The 16,823-nt window shown below is 46.9% G+C and overlaps 2 protein-coding genes across 6 annotated transcripts in view; both read left to right on the top strand.

Moving 5' to 3' along the window:
• The window catches only part of gabrr2a (gamma-aminobutyric acid type A receptor subunit rho2a), a gene marked incomplete at both ends in the record, with an annotated part of 15,315 nt that extends 13,592 nt beyond the window's left edge, over positions 1-1,723 (top strand). The window contains 2 exons of one of the 5 annotated variants that reach the window (XM_084437903.1): positions 639-823; positions 1,394-1,723. In XM_084437903.1, coding sequence (XP_084294029.1) covers positions 639-823; positions 1,394-1,723 — 515 coding nt within the window. Of the gene's footprint in view, positions 1-638; positions 851-1,393 lie in introns of all 5 variants that reach the window. The other 4 variants (XM_084437902.1, XM_084437901.1, XM_084437905.1 and 1 more) reach the window with 4 other exon arrangements.
• A 3,235-nt stretch (positions 1,724-4,958) lies between these two features.
• The window catches only part of syne3 (spectrin repeat containing, nuclear envelope family member 3), a 29,021-nt gene continuing 17,156 nt past the window's right edge, over positions 4,959-16,823 (top strand). The window contains exons 1-11 of the mRNA XM_084438348.1: positions 4,959-5,008; positions 7,123-7,280; positions 7,905-8,077; positions 8,788-8,926; positions 9,343-9,513; positions 10,770-10,925; positions 11,438-11,785; positions 12,613-12,749; positions 13,350-13,524; positions 15,017-15,199; positions 15,471-15,614. Coding sequence (XP_084294474.1) covers positions 7,137-7,280; positions 7,905-8,077; positions 8,788-8,926; positions 9,343-9,513; positions 10,770-10,925; positions 11,438-11,785; positions 12,613-12,749; positions 13,350-13,524; positions 15,017-15,199; positions 15,471-15,614 — 1,770 coding nt within the window. The 5' untranslated portion in view covers positions 4,959-5,008; positions 7,123-7,136. The remainder of the gene's footprint in view (positions 5,009-7,122; positions 7,281-7,904; positions 8,078-8,787; positions 8,927-9,342; positions 9,514-10,769; positions 10,926-11,437; positions 11,786-12,612; positions 12,750-13,349; positions 13,525-15,016; positions 15,200-15,470; positions 15,615-16,823) is intronic.

Raw genomic sequence — 16,823 nt, 5'->3', positions numbered from 1 at the left:
GGACTTTATTGTGTGTGAATTCATCAACAATGTGATACATGTAATGGTTGTGACCAAATGGGCTTTTTAAGCCTGTGTATTTTAACATCTGTTAAACAAACAAATAAATAAATAAATTCATTCATTCATTCATTCATTCATTCATTCATTCTTTTAGGCTTTTTTGGAACTAGTGCACAGTGCCTGTGGAGCTGTCATGGTTGCTCTTATAGTTTCTTAGCTCTGTGCGCGCACGTGCGTGCGAACAGGAGGATGTTTAGATATTGCTGCAATTATTACATTGAGACCTTTCTGCCAGTCCAAACCCTGTGTCTCTGTGACCTTCTCACGTTGAGATATGGCCGTTTCAATATCGTGCCCGTAGCGCCCTCTGGTGGCTAGACCCGGTTGTCAAGTTACATGCACTGTGGGCCTGTAGACAAACATGCAATCTGTCATTATAGATGCTGTAAGAATAGTTGTCAGTGAGTTTGAAGGATTCTGTTAGATAGTGGAAATATGTACCGAAATAAATGAGGGATAAAACAAGCTTAAATTGTACCTTAAAATACCCAAATGCAATACTTTGACGATGGTCTTCTTCGATGACAAGCTCCTAGAGGAGAGATTAAGTTAACTTCCTTCCTTGTGTTGTCCAGGAATCACCACGGTGCTGACCATGTCCACCATCATCACCGGTGTGAACGCCTCCATGCCCAGAGTGTCCTACATTAAAGCAGTGGACATCTACCTCTGGGTCAGCTTCGTGTTCGTCTTCCTGTCTGTGTTGGAGTACGCCGCTGTCAACTACCTGTCCACCGTGCAGGACCGACGCGACGCCAAGATGCGCGAGCGAGCTCGGTCACAGCAGGTAAAGAATACGTCACGCTTCAGACTGACCTGTCACGCTTCAGAATGGCCTGTCGAAGTTTGTTTTGTCTTTTGGTAAATGGTAATGGTGAATAGACTACACTTATATAGTGCTTTTCTCCGAAACGCTTTACAATGAAGGCCTCTCACCCATTCACACACACATACACACACCAATGGTGGCAGCTGCCATGCAAGGTGCTAGCCTGCTCATTGGGAGCAATTTGGGGTTCAGTGTCTTGCCCAAGGACACTTCGACATGTGGACAGGAGCAGCCGGGATTCGAACCGCCAACCCTATTGGACAACCTCCTCAATCCATTCGTTAGATAATCCATTAATATATTTAAAAAGATGGCCACCCTCCTGAATTTGTCACCTCTGCGTATGAAATGCGCTACACAAATAAAGTTTGATTTGATTTGAAGGTAAAGAGTTTTGATACAGTACCTTCCATCCTGTTCCTACACTTCTTCCCTCCCTCTCTCTCTCTCTCTTCTCCTCCCTCCCTCTCTCTCTCTCTTCTCCTCCCTCCCGCGCTCCAGATGTTACCCTGCACCTGCGGCATGTCGCACACGCGCACCATGATCCTGGACGGCACCTACAGCGAGGCAGACACCAACAGCCTGGCGGGATACACCGAGGACCCCATGGCTCTGGAGGAGGAGGCCGAGGAGATGCCCGAGGCGCCGGAGAAATCGGACCACATGGTCGTCCACCTGTCCGTGAGCAGCGAGTCCACCACCACCAAGAAGAAAGGCATCAGGAAGCTGAGCATCATACAGAACACGCACGCCATCGACAAATACTCCAGGATGTTCTTCCCTGGGTCTTATATCTTCTTTAACCTGATCTACTGGTGTGCTTACTGCTGAGAGAGAGAGAGAGAGAGAGAGAGAGGGAGAGAGAGAGAGAGAGAGGGAGAGGGAGAGAGAGAGAGAGAGAGAGAGAGAGAGAGAGAGAGAGGTGTGTACTGCATAGTGATCGGAAGGCGCTGAGAGAAAAAATGTTATTAGAGTGTTATAAAATTGGGTCTCTTGAACTGATGTTACAGAGACGTTACATGGACATTCAGGACAAGTCCAACATTGCAGACACAAGCGTTATATGGACATTTTGAACTCTAGGAGAAGGCTGCCGGCCTGCTGTATGTTTGGCACTGATGAAAACTTCACCGAGGACACGAAACACTGACAGATCTTTATTTGCAGAATGTGCAGAGATTCAGCTATTGTCCTCTTATCAGCTTTGCATGGAAAACTGATTGAGGAATCCAGTCGACTTCTCTCTTCTGTTATCTCCCCGTTAACAAAATGGAATAAGAAGAAAACACGGCCAGAGACATTTTTCAACCATTGTTGCTACTGTATTGTGAACCATTGTTGCTCTGTGATTGATTTTCAGGCAATACTATATTACTTGCTGTTGACAAGCTCTTTTGTCCACATGACTACTGTTTTGTAACTACGTACTTTGTCATCGGCTTTGCTTTGAGCCAGTGACCATTGTAGAACATTGCATTGGCTTTGCATTCCAGTCTGTGTGACGGAGCACCATCTCATCTGTCTCTCAGTGTCTGACAGAGTGGGGATGGTGTATGCACTGACTCGGCTCTCATGGAGAAAGAGTCCTAGATAACTGTGAAGTTGTGAAGTAATGTCATATATAGTAATTATGTGTTTGTGCAGTACTGCTGTTTATCTGAGGTGCTAAAAAGCTGTTACAGAAAGACCTTAAAGCTGCAGTATGTACGATTTTTAACTATTTAAATATTGCTATATTCAGGGGTGTAGTGGTGACTGAAGAAGTGGGTATGCTCTGACTAAAGAAGTGAGTATAGTATACAATTGCAGAAATGTTAGTTTTTACATTAGTGATGTTTAAAGAAGTAGGTATACTGTGGGTCCATGGATAAAGAAGTGGGTCTACTGTGGGTCCATGGATAAAGAAGTATGTCTACTGTGGGTCCATGGGTAAAGAAGTGGGTCTACTGTGGGTCCATGGGTAAAGAAGTGGGTATGCTCTGACTAAAGAAGTGGGTATAGTATACAATTGCAGAAATGTTAGTTTTTACATTAGTGATGTTTAAAGAAGTGGGTCTACTGTGGGTCAATGGATAAAGAAGTGGGTCTACTGTGGGTCCATGGGTAAAGAAGTGGGTCTACTGTGGGTCCATGGATAAAGAAGTGGTTCTACTGTGGGTCCATGGATAAAGAAGTGGGTCTACTGTGGGTCCATGGATAAAGAAGTGGGTCTACTGTGGGTCCATGGATGAAGAAGTGGGTCTACTGTGGGTCCATGGGTAAAGAAGTGGGTCTACTGTGGGTCCATGGGTAAAGAAGTGGGTCTACTGTGGGTCCATGGGTAAAGAAGTGGGTCTACTGTGGGTCCATGGCTCTATTGCTATGAAACATCCTGAGGGATAAGTGATTGCTTCTCAGTCTTCGTAGACTGCTGTTTGGCTCTGATACAGCAATTATAATAACTATTACAATTTGACACCAGAGCATTCAAAACAAACAAAACCTTGGAGGCGTGGCCACGCCTGGTTCAAAGTGTGAGCGCATGCTGAGGTCAATTCGGCAACACAGGGCATCCTTCTATGGCCTTATGGGTACCCAAACCCACAAACGTGAGATTGAAGCTTACTTTAACTTGGCAGACAGAATTTCCTACTAGCTCATAGATACTGTAGCTGGGATAGCATAAGTTACATACTGCAGCTTTAATTAGGTTCACTGTTTCTATGAAATGTAAAATATACAGTATACAATTTACAGTACAGTGAATACATTGTAAAGTAATTACCAGCTGATACAAGGTCAGTTCCAAGCATGTTTATAGCTGACTGTATCAAGATGAGCAGATTAGGAATACAAATTATTAATTATCCTGTTTTGCATATACTGAGATATGTCACAGATTATTGTACAAACTAATGTACTGGATGTATTAATACAATCATTGAGGCAAGGTCAAAGCAACATATTTGAAATATTTGAGAGCCAAACTGAGCATGTTGTAAGATGTATAATTTATTAATGTTTAACATTTTTTATTTTTTTTACAGATTACCTATAGGCTGCTGCATCTTGATGGGGCTTTCAGTAATTGCCCATTGTAAGCACACATTATTGCCCATTGTCAAAGCTTTACTTATTAATATTGTAAATGCAAATACGGCTTTGTGGATTGTAGGCTACTTATTCTAATTTTAGTCAGTCACTGTGGTTCAAATATTTTTGCTCAACCACTCCATGCAATTCAATGCCCAAACTGTTAATGCTGAAAATATCAAAGAATGTATTGTGTGTGGGTGTATGTGCGTGCGTGTGCGTGCATGTGTGCGTGCGTCTGTGTATGTGTGTCCGTGCGTGGGTGTGGTTAATAATACATGGAAAAATAGAGTCTGTCCACTAGATAATGCTCCCATAAACATGTATTACCACCATGTGATGTTTGGGGTGCGGAAGGAAGGACTCTATTTCTCCATTTTCACAGACTGTACTTCTGTCCAGCACTTAGTATTCATTGTGTTTGGATGTGCGTGCTTTTGTAAAGTTTTTAGCAATATTTAATAAAAAGAAATGTGGATTAAAACATGTTCATGCGTTTTTAATGATGGACATTTCATTAGCAACTGATTGTATGCTTTGATTATCATTATGATTATTATGATTATTATGATTATTATGATTATTATTAGGCCTATTATTATATCTCTAAACTATCTCTAAGCTACTGTACTAGGGAAAATAAATAATTTGTATTATGTTATTTATCATTCAATAGCTTGCATGAAACAGAAGCCACGAGGAGGACTTTTATAATAAGTAGTGTCGTCCTAAACTGCTCAACACATTGCGCTGCCAATCAAAGCAACACAGTTCTATTAATACATCCATGCACAGTACATCCACTATCCTCTCTCGCGCCTTCAGTTTGAATTCCCGACGTAGGACGCGCGCGCCCCCACACGATGATCCGTTGCTCTGCGGATGTGTTGCTCTGGTCTGGTTCAGTCTGGTCGCTCAGCCTCTAACTGCCTCTATGAACAAGATTTAAGGGCCTTTCCTTCACTTCCTTCGCTAACTTTACAGTTCCCGGGACATTAGTGTTCGGGCACAACCGTTTTTATTCCACCAGATGCTCTGTTGTGGGTAAGTGATGTCCTCATGTCTGTCTATCCTTCTAGGAGAGGTAGTAGTCTAATTACTATCTCATGTTTTTCCGCAAACCGTAAACTTCCCTCATCTCCATAGCTAGCACTTATAACATGTAACATGAACATACCACTACAACAGCTAAATAAGGGGCAACTAACGATGATAAATAGGCTCTACATAAATAAATAATAGCCTCAATAAAACGTCCTGTTATTTGGGTTGCTTGCTCGTCTCCTAGGCTACTACCTTTAGTCGTTATGTGTTGAAGTTATTTGAATTCATGTAAATCATTAATTCAGGTTCAAGAGTGACCGTGACCACCAAGTACTTACAATTATGAACAAGATACAACGTTTAAATGTGCCAGTAGTCTATTTACGATCTGTCAAACGCAGATGGCTTGGACAGGACAGGAGGGGAGAGGAGGTGTAGGTTACCCGACTACTAACTTAAAATACACTTTTGAGTTGTGGTATGTACCTCGAAGCATAGACGCATCCCAGCACACACGCAACGTCAGATCACGATCATCTGGAGACGTTCAGATCACGTCTTAATAACGTCCGTCGGTCCTGAACCCCGTGTGTTCGTCTGCTGGACCCCTCAATATTCACACGTCTGGCTTGGACCCCTCTAAGACGTCTGTGGACGTGCAAAACGGGTCCAATATCTGAACGTCTAAAATAAACATTCATTCTGGCTCCTATTGGATGTCTTTGGACGTCCGAAAAATACAAAAAAGACATCTAAAAGACGTCTTTTAGACGTGTCTTTGCTCAGTGGGTAAGTTCTCTTTTTCAACCGACATTGCGGACATAGCATAGATGCAAGATAGTAAGTTCTCTTTTTTAACGGACATAGGCTGGTACCATTTTATGAAGCACATATTTGTTCTTTTCTAGAAAGCAGAAGTAGTATCCGACTATAGGGAGGGGCTGAGGATCCTAATGTGGAATCTTGTGGTGGGATAAATGAGTCACTCAGGAAAATGGCTCATTTCTGGCTGTAGTCTTCATGCTTCGCGCTCCCTGCCTTTTCCTTCTTCTTGTTATGACCAGAGTTTCAGTGTATTTCCCTCCTCAATGTCTTCACTGCCCCAGGACACAGTAGCCTATACGTTATGTCTTCCTGTCACGCAAACAACAACAATAAACTTAAAGTTACAAAACTACAGCTCAAAGTGCTTTACAACAAAGAAATGACATGCATATCATGCTTCACATTAAAACAGGGATAGAGTGTCATTGTTCATGTTAAATAAGAACCCAACTGACAATAATAATACAAAGGAAGATAAAACAAAATAGACCTGCATACTGTAAAATGCATAACATGCACAACATGGACAGTTTAATGGAAAATAAGATGGAAGATAAACCCCATCATGCGTTGTTAATGTTACAGGACCATTGTCGTATCACAAGGTTTGTTTTCAGAGGTACAGTAAGGTTACGTGGCTTTATTGTCACATATGACGTCAGATTTTAGATTTGCACAACTGTCAACAATAGGCTACCTTGCTAAGCACAGGGAAGCACCACCCCATTCCATCTTGCTAAGCACAGGGAAGCACCACCCCATTCCATCTTGCTAAGCACAGGGAAGCACCACCCCATTCCATCTTGCTAAGCACAGGGAAGCACCACCCCATTCCACCTTGCTAAGCACAGGGAAGCACCACCCCATTCCATCTTGCTAAGCACAGGGAAGCACCACCCCATTCCATCTTGCTAAGCACAGGGAAGCACCACCCCATTCCATCTTGCTAAGCACAGGGAAGCACCACCCCATTCCATCTTGCTAAGCACAGGGAAGCACCACCCCATTCCATCTTGCTAAGCACAGGGAAGCACCACCCCATTCCATGCTGTGTTCAGTCAGTCTCCTCCCCACGGAGGAATGCTGAAGACATGCACTGTTTCACTTTACCTTCTTTTCTGTAATGTTTTTGCTGCACCTTAATCATCTTCCTCTATCCGTCCATCTCTCTACCCCCGCTCCTCCTCCTTCTCCTCCTCCTCCTCCTTCCTCCTCCTCCTTCTCCTCCTCCTTCTCCTCATGCTCCTTCTCCTCCTCCTCCTCCTCCTCCTCCTCCTCCTCCACCACAGACCCCTGTCTTGTCATGACCCAGCACGAGCAGCGGGAGTTTCAGGAGAGCTTGGAGGCGGCCCAGTCCTGGATGCAGGCCGTTCAGGAGAGGCTCCGGGCCAATGACAACACCAAGGGCCCGCGGGCCGCCCTGGAGGCCCGCCTCCGAGAGACCGAGGTGAGGAGACGCAGCCCAGATAGAAGAGCCCTCACCTTTGACCCCCCACCCCCCTGGTAGTGGGGTGTGAGGACCCTGTCGTTTTACACGGGAGATGGGTATAGGGTAAGGGGTGTATGAGGGACTGCTTAGATGCTAGGGAACAGGTCTGAGGTTGGGGTGATGGACAGGAATGGCATGGGAAGAGGTTGTTCACTTTGGACCTCTTCTGATTCATAAAAGAGCATTCGGAAGCAGTGGTGTGACAATTCAGATAAACACTATAGCCTTATTTCCACTGTGGTGCCGAACCGATACCGTGCTCAAACCGCGGCGCTCCGGATCCGTGGGAACGGTTCCAGTGTCTGGTTCCACCTCTCGGGCTGTTGCGTTCCACGGAATGTTGTTATTGACGGTTGCCATGGTATGTCTCTTCACATCCCAAGTGGAAACACCGTCGGAACGGTTACCCTGCGTGCTCAGAACGGTTCGGCACGACAGTGGAAATAAGGCTTATTAGATTAATATTAATATCTTTTTAGATTAATATAATCAATACTCAGATATCCTGTCTTGGACATAATTGTATAGTTGAAGCAACTCAACCCTACTAACTCTGATCCTGAATGTCCTGTCCTTGGGTAGAAAATCCAGGAGTCGGAACACGAGGGTCGTGTGAAAGTGGACATGGTTCTGGTGGCGGCCGAGGTTCTCCTGCAGAACGGAGACGAGGAGGCGAGGAACCAGACCCACGCCAAACTCAAAGGCCTCAAGGCATCATGGGAGGATACCAGTACCTACATCATTCACTGTCACAGGTAGTACTGACACTCCTATGGCTGAGAGACTGCTAACACACGCACCACTGAGGGCTGATGTTGGGCGGCTACAGCTCAGGAGGTACAGCGGGTCGTCCGATGGTCGTAGGGTCGGCGGTTCGAATCCCGGCTTCTCCTGACGACGTGTCGAAGTGTCTTTGGGCAAGGCACTAAACCCCAAATTTCCCCCAATGAGCAGGCTAGCACGTTGCATTGGCAGCTGCCGCCACTGGTGTGAGAATGTGTGTGTGAATGTGTGTGTGAACGGGTGAATGAGAGGCCTTCATTGTAAAGCGCTTTGGATAAAAGCGCTATATAAGTGCAGTCCATTTACATGTCAGCAGTTTGTTGATGAAGGCTCGGTCCGTATGCAAAAATGAACAGCCCACTTAGAGAGTAGTGACATCTCTCAGGGCGTCATCCACAAACTCAACATCATGTGTTGGGCGTATTACTGAACACATCATAAGCTTTAAGGCTGTACATCAGTTGGTAATACCTGTTGGACTGCATCAGCCACTAAGTCAACAATATGATCATGTCTAGCCATGTATAAGCCTTTGTACACCTTGAAACCCTAATATGTGCAGTACTAGACACACACACACACCATTTGCAGATGTTATGACAAGCTTACACCTTTTCTTTCATCCAAGTTCCTTGATCTTTTATCTCATGTCACCGCACTCTCTCTCTCTCTCTTGCTCCAGTCGTATCGAGTGGGTGTGGCTGCATTGGAGCGAGTACCTAAAGGCCTACGAGGAGTTTGAGCTGTGGCTAGCCCGGCTACGGCGGACGCTAAACCCAGAAGTGGAGCTCCAACTGGGGGTGAAGGAGAAGCTGTGGCAGGTGGGCTACCACACGCGGTGGCTAATATTGGCTAGCAGCCAGGCGCTAGCTCCTCCATTGGAATGATAGCCATTGCGGCTGTCGTAGGCTTTCTTTTTTGTGAACAGCGAGGTTGATATTGTAGCTACAAGCCATCTCCATGAAATTAGCATTCCTACCTTGTGTTTGTTTAGCGAAATGAAAAATATCAACGTACTGTATACTGTACCTTTCTACACCAGGCAGTTGCAATTCCCTCGACCACATGTGGCTATAGTTGACCCTATGTACAGTATCTTGTTCTGTAAAGCACTTCGTAACTGTGTTCTTTTGTATTTTGTATTCTGTTTTGTAAAGCACTTTGTAACTGTTTTTGAAAAGTGCTATACAAATAAAAAGTATTATTGTTATTATTATTGTTGTTGTTGTTGTTCCAGGTGGATCACCAGAGGGTGGTGGTCAGTGACATCCAGGGCCAGGCCCAGCTCCTGGAGAGGTTGCTGGACGAGGCGGCCGCCCTCTACAGCCGAACCCAGGACCCCAGCGTGGAGCCCCAGGCCCAGCAGAGGCTGCAGGAGGCCTACAACCACATACGAGACCGGGCGGAGGTGTGTGTGTGTGTGTGTGTGTGTGTGTGTGTGTGTGTGTGTGTGTGTGTGTGTGTGTGTGTGTGTGTGTGTGTGTGTGTGTGTGTGTGTGTGTGTGTGTGTGTGTGTGTGTGTGTGTGTGTGTGTGTGTATAAGAGAGTGTTTCTCTCTGTGTGCGTCTGTGTTTTTTCTGGAGAGCACCTAACATTCCATTTCCCTTCTTGTTTACCTCAGTTTCCCTCAATCTTAATTTGTGTAGTCGTGCACACACACTTGAGGCTGATCGAGTGTGAAGGTGTGTGTGTGCGAGCGAGTGAGTGAGAGCGCTTGTGCGCATGTTAATAATTTCTCTTTGTTTACTCTGTGTATCAGTATGTACGGACAAGGGCATTACTCTCTGTCAGAGTCTCTCTATTGCCTTACTACAGTATGTTCCCCCAAACAAAACCACGGCTTTGTATAGAGCGAGGAGTGGGTGATGAATAACACGTTGGTATTTATTTAACATGCAGCTCTAATTATATCCAGACCATGCACATCACGAGTGGAAGGGGAACTAGGTTCCCCCAAACACAACGACCTCTCAGTTTGGACGGTTACTTGTGTTCCTCTTCCTCCTTCCCTCTGCTGTGAGTGACACATTCCACACATTGTTCCTCTATCTGTGTTTCTTCTATCTTGAATATCTGGCAGCTTCGTGCACCTGGCTCATTCAGTGATCTTGGCTCGTTTGGACATGTCTAGCTCGTGGCAGCGCCGTGCAATTGGTCCGGAGGGAGAGAGAAGGAGGTCGTGATTAATGTGGGGTTTTATGTGGGTCACTCGATGGAGGGTACTGTTGGGCTCCTAAAGCTTTGAACGGTACGCTACACCAGGAAGTTTCCAGATATGGACCCTTACTGAGTAATCTATGTTTCCGTCTGGTGAAGGCAACAGGCTCACCCAGTGTCTGCCTTTTTAAAAATGTATTTATTCCCTTTGGGTCTGTTGCTAACAATTTTCTCATACTCTTGAGAACTACATTTCCCACGATCAAACCCCTGATGGAAACCCGTCAGCCTGGGGCATCACACATGAGGCTGGATGAATTCAAGTGGGGATCGGAAGAGATTTCAAAAAGTTTGATTTAAAAAATAAAAAGAGAGAGAGAGAAAAAAATATAGCGTTTTGAGACAGTTCTCTATTGTAACATTCAAAACACAGTCTGTCCTGGCTTGACTCGGGATGTTCTCTTCCTTTTCACGATAAAACAACTTTTTTTTTTTTCCCTTTGACAGGAGCGTCTCCAGCTGCTCCAGAAGATAGCTGAGGAGCACCAGATGTACCAGAGCAGTGTGTTGAAGTTCCAGTCCTGGCTGATGGCCAAGACCGAGGAGCTGTGCGCCGTCACCGAGAGAGAACACACCCCGGAGAACCGGCTCAAAGCCCTGCAGGTACCGCAGAACCGGCTCAAAGAACCGCAGGTACCGCAGGCCTCGGGCAAGGAGCGGGAAACGCAATTATTTCAATAATTTATTCCCTGAAAAGGGGATGGGTTTGAAACCGGCTAACCACTGCAGTGAGTCATAGTGTTTATCAGCCTGCTGTGTTCCACCTCCGATAGAGAACATTCTCCTCACGTGTCAGAAAGGATGAACCTGGATATAGTAGTGCATGAATGCCATTACTTTTTTCCTCTGCTAAATCAACAAAGTACTGTGCATCGATATCCAGCGTTTACAGTATTTTCCATTGCTTTAGCCCGTACAAGCCTGACTCGCCTAAACCGCACCACAGAAACAGGACATTACTTGTGTCCCATGGGCCATGGCTCAGGTCATGTGTGCATGCTAACATGCTAACCTCCCTGGCTATGATGGCTAACATGCTAACCTCCCTGGCTATGATGGCTAACATGCTAATCTCCCTGGCTATGATGACTAATAACTCCCCCCTCTCCCCCCAGACCCTGGACGACAGCGTGGCCAGCGAGGAGAAGACCCTGCAGCACATCGAGGGCGTGGCGGAGGCCGTGCGCGCCCGCACCTCCCCGTTGGGGGCGGAGGCGGCGGTGGAGGAGGCCGAGGACCTGAGGCTAGGCTGGCAGAGGCTGAGGCAGGGGCTGTGTGAGGCCGACGAGGCCCTGCGGATCAGCCTGGACTCCCAGAGCCAGTACCTGGCCAGGTGCCGGCGGCTGGGGGAGGCCATCGCCCGGCTCCGGGCCGTCCTCCAGGGGCTGGGGAAGGAGCTGGAAGGGCCGGAGCTCGGGGAGAGGACAGAGGAACAGATGGTGGGACAGTGGAGGAAGTACACGGTCAGTTGGTCTGGTAACCTGATCCCTAGCTAGCTTTCTTCTTGTCTGATTCCCATCTAGCTTTTCTTCTCTTCTCTTTTCTTCTCTCTCTTTTCACCGTCCTCCCCTCCGCCTCCCTAGTTGGTTTTCTCCTAATCGTTTATTCCCCCTGATTCCCCTCCCTTTTAAGCTCCTCTTGACCTTTCTCTCTCCCCCTCCCTGTCATTATCTCCCCCGCCTCCTCCTCCTCCCCCCTCTCCCTTTCACCCTCCCCCCTCCCTCAGACCTCTGGCAGGTCTGCTCTCCATGATTAACGGTCTAATCTACCTCCTACTTCCAAACTGAAGTTGTACTTTACAAGCTAGCCGTGATGTGCTCTAAGTATTACTGTGGAGGAATTGGCCCGGGGCTACTGTACTGTACTGGAAATATGTGAGATAGCAGTGGGAATGATAAGATCCGTATTCCATGACTGCTAATCACGCGGCTCAAGTAATGTACTGTCGCACAGAAAGAATGTCTCAACATGAATCAATGCTATGGTTTCATACTACTACTAGTATTGCAACTACTATTGCAATCCTCTAAAAAACATTGACAAAGGATCAATTCACCTCAGAGGAATGAACGCAGGCAGAGAGGTCACATGTAATTCAATAAGTGTAAGACTCTATCAGTCGACCCCGGATGAACGCAATTCATTTTCTATGATGGTTTTGCTGTTCTTGAACTGAGATTTGAGTCTCGGAAATTGAATCGAGCCCAAACCTGCCTCCTCTCTTTAGGATATTCTTCTTCAGGATATTCCGACTGTACTAGTTCCATATTTTTCCTTGTCAATCTTCCAGAATGTGCGGAACACTCTGTCAGCGGAGGAACCCCAGGTGGAACAGCTCAAGGCCCAGCTCAAGGAACTCTTCCGTTTCTCCCAGGATTCCCGGCACCTCTCCGATGACGTGCTGGCCGTGATCAAGGAGCATCAGAGGTGAGTGGGACCACTTGTGATGCATCCTAGTCCTCGAAAGATGCTTTATTTCCTCGTCTCGTTTCCTTCAACTGCGCTGGTGTGATAGAATTAGACAGCTCTGTAGTCATGGCAATGTGAGCTTTCACAATATTGCTGTACTGTGGAATTTTATCCTTTATTTTATTTTTTATTTTTTTTAAAGTAATGATATGGTATTATCCAGAATTGTAGTCAAATTGAGGTAACCACTTTATGCTTTTGAAGCACACCCTCAGAGTGATATGTCGGCAGTATTTGCATAGTCTAACTGCCTGTAATACAGTCAGTAGTTTCAATATCCCTTGCTTGTGATTATCAGTCTCCAAGTCATGGCGTTTAATTTCATGCTCCAGCTTGCTTTTGTTGTGTGACAGTGAAGAATGCACCCTGTACGGACAGGCATAGACCCAGTCCAAGAACAGAGGGGGACATTTTTTGGATAGCTTGTAAAATGTCCACTTCAGTTTCACTAAATTGCTCAATTGACTTGAGATATTTTTTTGTGAAATTGTGGAGTATGAAGTTTCCCATCTTGTGTGTGTTGGTATAAAACCAACAACCCTTCGGTCTCTGTCCCAGTGTGAAGAGTCGGGCGGCGAGGCTGTGTTCGGAGGCCGAGACGGGGCTGAGGCAGGTGCTGCAGGATCCTCTTATCGGCTTCTCCCAGTGGAGCCAGGCGGTGTCACACGTTCTAGAAGCTTCCGCCGAGGGCTCCGAGTTCTCCCACATCGCCATGCTGGTGCAGAACATCGAGGTTAGACAGACGTGTGCAGACACTGTGACCGCTTTCACTACACAAACACACCTCTATTTTCTATCATCTATACTGACCTTAGAAATGTAGGCGAGGGCAAATTCTCTTGTAGGGAACTGTCTTAATAATTGGTTTCGCCTGTATTTTGGATTCCTTGTTGTTGAACTCGAGGAAAGGAAACCATATTGAACTATTGAGTTATATCCTTGAACTTAAAAGCAAACATACATCCAGGATGGTGGAATCTTTTGCCAACCAGCAACATTAAATTACCACTCAAACGCCTTGAAGAAAATGAAATATTGAGTCAAAACAGTTCTCTAAAACAGTGACTCTCACACTTCTCAGGCTCAGGGCAACCCCTTTTTTTCAAACCCTGTTCTAGAACCTTTTTTCAAACCGTGTTCTAGAACTGAAGAAGCAGAACATTGACATACAATGTTAACCAATAGAGTAAAATGCAACCTATTCAGTATGTCACAGGGAAATGATTTAAGCTAGGGATATCTAATCAGGCCTACATACAGTCGTCTTCTGTATGAAGAAAAGTGAATCTACCGCAGAAATTACCAGCCTTTTTCCCCCACAGACTTTGATTGGCTCTTACGGAGCGCGGGGAGTTGAATCAGTCCCAGATATCACGGGCGGGAAGATCGCAACGTTTTACACACTTGACAGACACTAGGAATGTGTGTGGTGGTGGATTGCCCCAGGCACATTTTTTCTCCTACACACACCTTTCATCTGTGACCTGTTCACCCCTCAACGCTCTCGCTCCCCTGTCACTCCCCTGTCACCCCCCCCTGCCTCTGCCTCTGCTCGGGCGCGTTTCTCTCCTCTTTGTCCTTCATCTCATCCCCTCTGCCTCCTCTCCTCCTCCGCTTTTGAGCTCTTGATTGAACATCCTGTCTGTCTCTCCCTGTCTCTCTCTCTCCCCTCCTCGCTTGTCATCGCCGTTGATTAAACACTTTGACCTCCTTTCGGACTCTCCCTTCCCCCGGACATCGCCTGTTACACTCGCTCTCTTGATTAAACACATCCATCCATTTTTTTTTCTAATTTCTCTCCCGTCTCTTTCACACTCTCTCTCTCCCTCTGCCTCTCATCTTCTTCTCACTCCTCTGCCTCCCTTCTGCTCACTTTTCACTCTCCTCCTCCTCCTCCTCCTCCCTCCCTCCCCTTCTATTTTTCTCACACCCTCTCTTTCTCGCCCTCCTTTTGACCTACTTATACTTTCTCTTCTTTTCCCTCGTCGTCCCTCCCCTCCTCTCCCCGGACTCCCTCCCTCCCCGCCTCCCCACCTCCCTCCCTCTCTCCCTCTCTCTCTCCCTCTCTCTCTCTCTCCCTCCCTCCCTCCCTCCCTCCCTCCCTCCCTCCCCCTCTCCCTCCCTCCCTCCCCACCTCCCTCTCCCTCCCTCCCCACCTCCCTCCCTCTCTCTCTCTTTCTCCCTCCCTCCCTCTCTCTCCCCCCCTCCCTCCCTCCCTCCTCCAGAGGTTGCTGAAGCACAGTCATCAGCTGCAGGAGCGTCTGAGCCTGCTGCAGGTGAAGGGGGATCTCCTGGTCTCTGTGTTGGGTCAGGAGAGGTCCGAGGGTCTGCTGGCCCAGCTCAGCTCCGCCATCCGGGACCGCGAGCTCCTGCACAGCCAGCTGCTCCAGAGGAAGAGCCGCCTGCAGGTGTGTGTGTGTGCGTGTGCGTGTGTGCGTGTGTGCGTGTGTGTGTGTGTGTGTGCGTGTGCGTGTGCGTGTGCGTGTGCGTGTGCGCGTGCGCGTGCGCGTGCGCGTGCGTGTGCGTGTGTGTGTGTGTGTGTAAGGCAAGACGAGGCAAGGCAAGTTTATTTGTTCAGCACATTTCAGCAATGTTCAACTTACTTCCTTGATTAAGCTTATTTTCTCTCATAAATGTGGTTAAAAAGTGTTTCACATTTCTGTCTCATTCCACCCCTAGGGTTTGATCTCCAGGACCAAAGACTTTGGGGACGCCTACGAGTTGATCCGAAACAAGCTCACCCACCTGAGAGACCGGCTGATCGCAACAGACGTCCTCCAGCCCGACATACTGGCCAAGAAGAGCCAGTCAGACCAGCTCAGGGTGCGTTCGTTCTCCACACCTGGGCACACCTGACCTGGGCTGGGTTACAGGTTGGACCGTGGCTGTCAGTCAAGACATTAACGCGAGCAAATACCAACCTAATCGCTTTCTAACCCACAAATAGATAACAGCATAATAGCTATCATGCCATGAGTCACGTATACAAGGTGTTAGAACCGCATTGGCATTGTTGCCATGCAACAATGTTGATTAATTAGTTTGGTTGTGGTGGACGGCTAAGATTAGATTAGATTAGATTCAACTGTATTGTTACTGCCCAGATCACAAGATTAGTACTGGGACAACGTGATGCAGAACCAGAAGGGCGATAGAAGCAGAAATGCAGTTCATTGGGATGTTATATGAGACATGAAAAAGATAAGGTATATACAGTGTGGACAGTACTGACAGAGTGCGTGTGCGCGTGTGTGTATGTGTGTGCGTGTGTGTGTGTGTATCAGATCATTCTTCTTATACCTGAAAGCAGAAAGTAATCCTTAGTGTCTAGTGTTTATTAATTTCCCATGTGATCCATGTCTCACCTATGGCTCCAACAGTTTCAATATCAATCAATCAATCAAAGCTTTATTTATATAGCGCATTTCATACCCAGAGGCAACACAATGCTCTTTACAGAGAACAAGGGAGGTGGGCAGACATCCCACCCCTACATATTCCAGAGGGAAGCAAAAAAACAGTAATCACCCGAGGGCCAGATAAGTGAGCTGTAAAAATTCTTCCCTGACCCCTCTCAACGAGGCGATCGAGCAAGCTCCTGGAGTATGTTTGTCTACCGGCTAAGAACATTTATAGAGCAATAAATAACATTAAATTACATTTTCAGAGTAAGAGAGGCTAATAACATCATAGGAGAGACATGGCAAACATTGGTGTATGTCTGTGTGTGCATAAATGTGCCTGGGCCCAGATAGAGGCAGGGGTTTGGGTAGGGTGGGGGGTAGGAAAAGGATACGGACCCGGGTTAGGGTGAGGGGAAGGGGATCTGAGCCCAGGACTGGTGTATGTCAGTGTGTGTGTGAGTGTGCCTGGGTCCAGGTAGAGGCAGGGGTCAGGGGTAGGGTTGGGGTAGGAAGAGGATACGGACCCGGGGTAGGGTGAGGGGAAGGGGGTACTGGACCCAGGCCTAAGGCCGGAAGTGGACTGTTGTATGTCTGTGTGTGTGTGTGTGTTAACTAATTTGCTACGACA

The sequence above is a fragment of the Borostomias antarcticus genome (genome assembly GCF_949987555.1).
Source record: "Borostomias antarcticus genome assembly, chromosome: 5".
Classification (NCBI taxonomy): domain Eukaryota; kingdom Metazoa; phylum Chordata; class Actinopteri; order Stomiiformes; family Stomiidae; genus Borostomias; species Borostomias antarcticus.
This window is presented reverse-complemented; position numbering and strand designations above follow the sequence as displayed.